Here is a 9124-nt window from a genome sequence, read left to right on the forward strand (position 1 = left end):
GCCAATTTCAACAGCTTTATCGTTAAAAAATGATTTCTCTCAGAAGAGTGGAGGGCCGCTAGAAAGCGAGCAAAGAACTTATCCTCTATTCATCTGATAAATGTACATTGTTATGCCCTCACGGTTGTCTTCAGGCTGCATGGAGATTTCTCTCAAGATGTAGATTATGTTGCATTATACTAAATCTTGCAAAATGTAGTGTAATGGAATAATTTTACAAAAGAAATCAATCTATTAAAAGCGTTTGATCAAAATAAACAACAAGATACAGTATGTCCTACCTCAAGAATGCAGGTCCCTTGAGCCGTGTTCTCTTTGATGGAGACATTGTAGAGGTTTTTCTCAAAAACAGGCTCATTGTCGTTTACGTCCTGAAGTAAGATGTTCAGCAATGCAGTGGAAGAAAGGGGTGGGCTTCCTCCGTCTGTGGCCACCACAGTTATGCTGGGACTGGGGTTCTTCTCATAATCCAGCTGGGACAGAGTGGTGATGATGCCTGTGGTAGAGTCTATACTGAACCAGCTGTGGTAACCACTTTGGTCTTGCAGGATGCTGTAGCTAATGTCCCCATTGGGTCCCTGGTCTTTATCTCTGGCAGTTACCTGTAACACAAAACTGCCTGGGAAAACCACTTCTGGGATAACCTGTCTGTACACAGACTGGTCGAACAGAGGAGGGTTGTCGTTGATGTCAGTCACTTCAATTACGAAGGAGGACTCAGCCCTGAGGGGAGGTGTACCCGAATCTGTCGCCATCACCCTCAAGTCATAGCTGTCTCTCTCCTCCCGGTCCAGAATCTGATCCACGCAAACAAGATAGATGATGTTGTCTTTTGTGGTAAGGGCAAACTTTCCATCCCCACCCTCCAGTGAAACGTTGACATTGGCGTACTCCCCGTAGTCTGGATCGGTGACTGAAATCCGGGCCACGTACTGTCCCGGCTGCGCCCCTTCCGACACTCTGGGAGATCCGTCCTCACTCAGAAAGATGATGGTCATGGTGGGCTGGTTGTCATTGTAGTCTCTGACGTGGACGGTGACGAAGGCATTGCTGACTTCTGGATGGGTTGCATTGTCTTGCGCCTGGACCACCAGCTCGTGGACTCTCTTCATCTCAAAGTCAAGAGGCTTGTTCAGGGTGATGACGCCAGAGTGAGAGTCTATGACAAAGTAGCGTTCTGGGTCACTCTGTCTCCTGTTTATTTCATACAACACCATCCCATTGTCCCCTTCATCAGCGTCTGTGGCAAACACCTGCAGGATGTTGTTTCCAGGTTGAAGATTCTCAGTAATAATAGCATGGTAGCGGCTCTGTTTGAAAACAGGAGCGTTGTCATTAATGTCTTGTACGATGATGTCTAATGTCATCTGATCGGTTCTTTTGGGGGACCCGCCATCAAATGCCTCCAAAGATAAGGTATAGGTGGATCTTTCCTCTCTGTCTAGAATGGCATTGACCACCAAGTCCAGAAAGAGAACCTCACTGCTTCCCCTCCTGGTCTCCAAGGTAAACGCTTGGCCAACATTTCCGTCCTTGATAAGGTAGCCCTGCGTTGTGAGCTGGCCTTTATCCTTATCCACAGCTGGCTCAAGAGGAAACCGAGTGCCGATCGCCGTCTGCTCTGGAATTTTAAAAGTGGCCCTTTTTCTGGGAAACTTCGGGGCATGGTCATTTATGTCATTCACCCTGATAGTCACCTCCACCGTCACGCCTGTCACTGTGACTGCAATGAAGTTATATCTATCCCTCAGTTCTCTGTCCAGAACTCTAGCAGTTTTAATTATGCCCGTGCTTTCATCTATGTCCAAATCACTGCCAACTCCTGTGCCCTCATGGTCTGAAATGAAATACAAGGAGGCCGTGATGCCAGGGGGAAGTCCAGCGCTGATGTCACCCACAATCGTGCCCGCCGGTTGTTCCTCATCCAGTTGTAGCTCAAGCGTCCCGAGGACCAGAGGTGAATGGATTGCTACAAGCTCCAAGGCCACATATACCAAGAGCACTATCCTTCTGCTCCACCAGCCCTCACGACGTAAAGGATCCATTATAGACATCCCAAAACCTTTGGCAGCCGTCTTCATTTTTGCTCCTTCGTTTTAAACCTGGAGACACACAAGGAGGAAAACCGGAGTAATGTTAAAACCTCCCAGCAGCAGAAACTAAGAAAATATTGCTGTAATATTTTTATGGTGGGTTGGTTTAAGAAAAATAGGTATATGTCTTAAACACCTTCCCATATGTTTTCTTGGCTCCGTTCCTTACCACACCGCAAACAATAGACCCCAGCACATAACATTTTCCACCTTGTCTTACTGTAGCTCAGCTTATACGTCAACAGCTTGTTTCTCCTTTTCCCCAGACAGCTCTTTTTTGCTAAAGAAACATCAAAACCCCAGGATGCAGCATGCCACCTCAAATAGTAAGTCTGTGACTGATGCTGTTCAACTCTAATTAAAGAGCTTCAAGAATCACGTTTGCCTGGAAAACCCTTCATGGTCATTAATAGCAGCACCCTGTAAGTAAGACTGGATTTAATATTACCAACACTTTTGGCTCTCATGGAGCGAGCAGTTTCAAATTACTTTTTTGAGAACAGTTAAAAACTTTTTAGCTCTTTCTAAGCAACATATCTCAACATATCTAATCTAATCATTAAAAAATGATTGGTTTCTGTTTTAAGTCAAAAGGAAAACATAATAAACTGCTGACATTTGAAAGGACAGACAATCCCTCTGCAAAAACAATAGGCACACTTTGGCACAGGGCCAAGACCACTGCAGACGATCTGTAACTGAGAATGAGAGCCACTGTGAGGCGATGTGGAAACCACTCAAAAGGACTGTCACCGTCTGCAGAACAATCCAAGACCATGAAGTGTCTGGCACACGCAAAATTGGCGTGTCACTTTCATTAAATAAAGAAAACGGCTTCTAATTGCGTGCGGTTCTGTCAAAATTCTGGTAATTCAAAACTACTTGCCTTATTTGCAAAGTAAATGTTCTTTCACTTTAAATATATATAAGAGAGAGAGAGAGAGAGAGAGAGAGAGAGAGAGAGAGAGAGAGAGAGAGAGAGAGAGAGAGAGAGAGAGAGAGAGAGAGAGAAGCACATTACACTGTATTAAGTTTTGAAGAACAGTGTTTGCAAAGAAGGCTCCCCCCAGTGGTTTAAATAAAACCTACATGAATAGATTCTCAAGAGTGTGTGTGTGTGTGTGTGTGTGTGTGTGTGTGTGTGTGTGTGTGTGTGTGTGTGTGTGTGTGTGTGTGTGTGTGTGTGTGTGTGTGTGTGTGTGTGTGTGTGTGTGTCCACACACTAAATGCCTCCCATGTGTCCCTAAACGCAGTGTGGTGATCTGTCTTGGCCACGGTAGTCGCAGTGTGTTTGAGTGACAGAGTAGTAGGCTACAGCAGAACTGAAGGGCTCCACACAGTCTACCTCCTTCCCTTTTTCTGGCTCTGCAGCATTGTAATTGAGGTCCTCTGGAAGATGGCCATATGCACACAAGATTCCAGGGCTAATTTCAGTGTGCCGTGATTCAGAGCCCACAACATGGAACATGCTAACTTGTCATAAATTGGATGAAATTCCACATTGTGTTGGGAAACTCATAAGCAATATTTGTCCTCAGATGTGACGTCAGATTCAGCACTAGTGTCCACTAATGAAAAAACACCCCCACCCCACAGTTCAGCGGCAAAAGTGAGCTCCACTTCAGTTTGCTAAATCAATATTTAATTCACTTTGCCTTCAAAGAGACCACAATAACTGTGAATGAAATGTCCATGAAAGGCAAAACACTAGAAATTCACCATAACATTCCCTATCTTGGGTTGTTTTTGTGAGTGTTGTTCAGTGCATATGAAAGCCTAAGAAAATCCTAACATCCCTTGATTTTGAAGGTTTCTGATTTACTTTACAGCAACAGTTGGGGTGAACTTTAACAAAGCCTTCTCTAAAGCACAAAGGATAGCTTTTCAAGGCCTGAGTCTTTGTCCAAATGCCACAACTGAAATAATGCACTTTCTAGTTGAGCTAGAGTGGAGGAACTACGCAGAAGAGCAAAGTCTAATGGATATAGCAGACAGAGTTGGATAAGCTAATTGCACAAAACCAGATTAAGTAGAGCATATGGTTTAAAACGATTTAATGTGAAGTTGAAGAGAAATTTGTGCCCACAAAGTAAACCAGCTATATAACAAGAACTGTCGCTCAGGATCTATCATTTTGATGTCTGTAACTTAGTAGTTAGTAAGGAGTCAGGATATTTTATTCATGTATAGGGATTAAGTGACAGAAATCTGGAAAAAGAAACTCTTTTTGAAAAGCTGATAATGGTTGAAAGCTGTTGCATTTGGTAAGATAATCCCATTCTCCTTCTGATTCAAGCGCTTTTCTTGCATCGTTGCCACAGAGCATGCTGGGTGCTTCCTCGTAGTTAAAGGCTGTTAATGAGTTTAGTTATGGTGATGCAACTACTGAAGGATTAACTTCTATGTTCCTTCTCAAACCAAAATTATTTAATTTGAATATTGATACAGCTTCATTAAAGTTATTTTTCCTAAAACCTGCTGCACAGTATGTGTGTGACATTGTTAGCAATAGCTTAAGCATTGACCCAGTTTCTTCTAAATCCTTTAAACCAAGTCAACCAATCAAACTGAAGGTGCGCTCAGAGCACAAGCAGAGTGAAATCTGTTTGAATTCAGTTCAAGTACTTTGCAGATCAACTGAGGCAAAACAAACTTTGGGGTTTCACTTCTTCATCTCTTCACTTCCATCTGTTGTGGATAATCTGTAAGATATTTTGAAAATCTACTTGCTTATTTGTAATTGTGTTTTCAGCTTTCTGGGATTATTATTCATTTGTCATGCATCACTTTAAAGACAGTCAAGTCCTTCAACTGAAGTGAAGTGTGGAAAATCCTGCAGTAACAACAGAATTAAAATCATTTTTGTGCTATAAATCAAACTGCAAACTCATGCAATATAGTCTGAAAATACATTTTTATACACAAATGTCTCTCTCTGAATTGTAAACACATATTATTTAAGGTACTCCTATCCCAACAATTTAGATTTAAGGAGAGTTTAATTCTGATCACATAGAGAAAAAAAAAGGAAAATATTGTTTAAAATCTGTATCAATAACTGCTTTGTTTTAATACAACCAAATCAATTTCACCATCAACAAGAGGCCAAGAAGGGATGATCATAGTGACAGACTTTGTAAAATGATTCCAGCAAACTCAAAGCTCAAAGAAAAAGTCTGTGGTTTCGATACCATGCCAGCCTGCCCCAGGCTCAATGGAGCCATAATGGAAACCACAGACAGAACTGCAGATTGCGTGGACATGAGGATGACAGGCTGAGCACAAAGCAAACTAAAATGATCTGAATGCCGGCCAAACTGAGTGCTGTGTTTCTGTGCCTTGCATTAGTCTTTTAAACTCAAGACCCTGCATGTAAAAAAGACCAGGAAAAGCGATCACAGGCCTCAGATACATATGCATTCTCCGGTCACAACAAACATTGCATTGAAAAAGCAGACTGGCTCCTTTTTTTTTTCAAGGTGAACTCTTTTGCCTGGCGTTTAAGGGGTCAAGATTGTCTTTTTTCCCACAGCGAAAGCAGCAAGGGATGGTTCAGCTATTTGTCTAAGGGGCTCTGGGTAAAAAAACAAAAACAAAACACAGCTAATATCTGTGAAGATGATACCATCTGGCATTGCGTGGGCAGATCTAGTGATTGTGTAATTAAAAACATGCGTGCATCGTGTTACAGTAGCTGAGGTGCAATAACTACAGAGTTAGATAGAAGTTCACCTCGTATGTGAACAGGGAAAGTGCATCATCCTCATTTATGAAAAGAACAGCACCGTTTGTGGTTTTGAATTTTTTTTTTCCAATTACTACACGAATGTTCTCTCCCTTGGCAGAGATGCAGTTGATTTCATTTAAGAGTAACAAAAAAAAGATAAAATGGACTCCAGACATGGCAGCCCTCTGCCTCGACACCCCCAAAAGCCATCATTTGAGTACACTTGACTTATGTTACTCATGACGACACCATAATAAGATGAGTCAAACCGCAGCCAGACAATTTTCCCAAATGGAAGACAGTCTGGGTGGTGTGGCCATGCCGAGAAAAACACATCTCATGTTCTTTATTCTTTTCTTTTTTTGTTGTTGTTGTCGGGAACGTGGAATGCTAGCTTCATCAACAGCATATGCACATCACAGGCAGATGCCTGATTACATCATGCACAGAACCAAGAGTTTATGGCATAATTCTTGGATGGCCGCAAAATCTAAAGTGGTCCAGATTTTGGGTTTATTTACCAGTGCTGAGTATTGTGCTTGTTTTCTCGGTGAGGTCATTTGAAAAATCACTTGAAAAGAGTCGCCAAACTGAGCAAACACCAATTGCATGCATGTTTACAGATGGAAAACAGCAACACAATAAAGGTTTTTGCTGCAGCCTTAAGATCTGCTCAGACAGCCTTATAAAAACCATACTATGAATGAAGTATTATGCATTAGGCGTTACATTCCAATTAAGCCAAACGCAAAAGAAGAAGGAGGACGAGGAGGAGAAAAAGAGCCTGCTGGCTTAAATTCATAACAGAAAAGCAGCTTTACTATGGTAACCATCACAGTCACAACTTAACTGCGAAGTGACGGAACCCAATGGTGATTTAATTAATCTATTAATTGAGGGAAAAGAAAACCCATTCAAGGTCAATGAACACAAGTCTGCCCCTGACAATGACTGCCGTCATGTGCGTAACTGTTTGGTATGTGGCAAAGTGGAGTGAGAGGTGGAGTAAGAGTAAGAGGGAGGCGAGAGGAGAGGGCGCATCAGCGCACCGACGACAACAGTACAGTTAAACCGGAATTATGGTTCTGCGTTATTCGACGCAGAACCTACGCCGTAGGGTACGTAAGGACGCTCACGGACGCCGTTGGCGCTGCGTTGGTGTAACGCGGAACCATAAATCAGCCTTTAACAGGAGTGTGAGTCTCTGCGGGGAAGCCAGTAAATAAATAAATAAACGAATAAATAAAGAAATAACACTGAAAATCAGTTTTAGCTGGTTTTTCAAAGTATATGCTCGGGTTTTGTGCAGTAATACAAAAATAAATAAATAAAAATAGCCTAGATGTACTCATGTTAATGTTCAATGAAAACATGCAATACAATTTGATTTGTAGGTTTCTTGGCAGTTATATTTATTGATAAAGATCAAGTAAGCCAATATGAACATAAATGTATTCGGTAACTATATACTTTTTGGCGTTAAAAGGTTAAAAGAGGGGCTGAATTTTGTGTCAAAGTCAACAGTCACACACATAGAGTTGAATGTCAAAGTCAACACAGAAAAAAGGAAAAAAAGATGTTGCCAAGTTCTCAAGTAGGCTATTTTGCATACTAAAAACATGCCCTGCTGCTGGAGTGTTTTTTTTTTTTTTTTTAAGGCGAGACTGAATCTGGAGAAACTGCATAGAAATAAGCCAACCTGACCGCATCAGTTAGGATACAAGTGAGGAGTCCTACTGTGATGGGTATACTCACATTCATCTGAACCTCTCCAGCAGTCGCCTTTCCTTGACAAAAAAAAAAAAAAAAGATATCCAGATTCCCCCTCAGTAAACCGGTAAAAAGACGAGGAGCAAAGTGAAATCCATCCGTGAATGAGTCCGGGGATGTTCTCTGCAGAACTTAATTCCTATTAACTTCTATTAGACTTAATAGCGGAAAAAGAAAGACAAAAACACACCCGCAACAGACAAGAGAGAAAAATGCAAAGTTGCGGTAAAAAGTTTCCCTGGCTTGCAGCTCCTGCGCTCCAGCCTGCTGCTGCCTGTGTGGCTGCAGAGACGCTGCTGCAGCTCGGTAACTGAGACCAAGCGATGTGGGGGTCGCACACTGGCCGCCCGTCTCCAAAATCTGATTTATTCAACACGTGACGGGGTGCAACCTCCTGCTCCTCTCCTCTCCTCTCTCTGTGCTGCTGCTGCTGCTGCTGCTGCTGCTGTGATTACTTCAAGAAGCCCAAACGAGTACACGGAGGCAGTCCAGGTTAGAGCTGAACTTTGGTGCCACCATCCTATCCAAAAGGGAAGTGTAAATCAGCTCCCCTTTTTTGGGGAAAGAGCACAATCATTTTTCTAATGGCTGCGTTCCAGTGGCGTCAATTCAGTTGAAGCTAAGGTATGGCAAGGTTACGAGTCACAGAACTTAACTAGAGTATCAATCAACACGTCCAGCAAATACTCATCACACTAGTCTGCTATGCAGCTTTTCTGTGTGGTCAAGAAAGTTGGAACTTTTTCAAATGCAGTCTCGCTCACTGCAAAAACTCAAAAAAAAAAAGGAATATTTGTCTTATTTCTAGTTAAAATGTCTAATTTTTAGTCAAAAAATCTCATTACATTTAAAACAAGAGTCATCACCAGAACAATAACTTGTTATTTTACCATGTTCACCTGTTTCAAGTAAATTTTCACTTGAAATAAGTAGCAAAATCTGCCAGTGGAACAAGATTTATCTTCTCATTACAAGCAAAAAAATATTGTTCCACTGGCAGATTTTTCCACTTATTTTAAGTGAAAATCTACTTGAAACAGGTGAAAATGGTTGTTTTTGAGTCTTGTCTTAAATGTAATGGGGTTTTTTTTACTAAAAATTAGACATTTTAACTAGAAATAAGATAAATATTCTTGATAAGATTTTCAGTTTTTGCAGTGTATAATAACTAGTGAAATCGATCATGTTGTTCTGATTTGCATTTGTAGTTATTCTATATGTATTAAGTAATAGAATAATCAATACAAATAGACACAGAGTAATTCCATAAATGTATTAAAAAAACAAACATTTACATTTTCCCTTGAAGCCAAGGTGTGGCGGCTGCCATACCTTGCCATACTGAATTGACGCCCCTGCTGCGTTCCCTTGCAAAACGCTGCCATTATTTCCGCCTGGGCAATAACATGTGTGCTTTCACTCATTGGAGTGGATCTCAGATAATTATGGAGATGAGAGACAAATTAACTGCATCCTAAAGAAAATTGTTTGGAAATACTCCAGGCAAGTGGTGTGCAAAATAATTGCTCTTATT

The 9124-nt window shown here is 41.5% G+C and overlaps 1 protein-coding gene across 1 annotated transcript in view; it reads right to left on the minus strand.

The window, feature by feature from the left end:
- Positions 1-7914, minus strand: part of LOC133441927 (protocadherin-16-like) — a 109363-nt gene extending 101449 nt beyond the window's left edge. The window contains exons 1-2 of the mRNA XM_061719720.1: positions 7781-7914; positions 282-2102 (exon numbers count right to left, since the gene is read on the minus strand). Coding sequence (XP_061575704.1) covers positions 282-2081 — 1800 coding nt within the window. The 5' untranslated portion in view covers positions 2082-2102; positions 7781-7914. The remainder of the gene's footprint in view (positions 1-281; positions 2103-7780) is intronic.
- Positions 7915-9124: the final 1210 nt, after the last annotated feature.

The sequence above is a fragment of the Cololabis saira genome, chromosome 4 (assembly GCF_033807715.1).
Source record: "Cololabis saira isolate AMF1-May2022 chromosome 4, fColSai1.1, whole genome shotgun sequence".
In the NCBI taxonomy this organism is placed as follows: domain Eukaryota; kingdom Metazoa; phylum Chordata; class Actinopteri; order Beloniformes; family Belonidae; genus Cololabis; species Cololabis saira.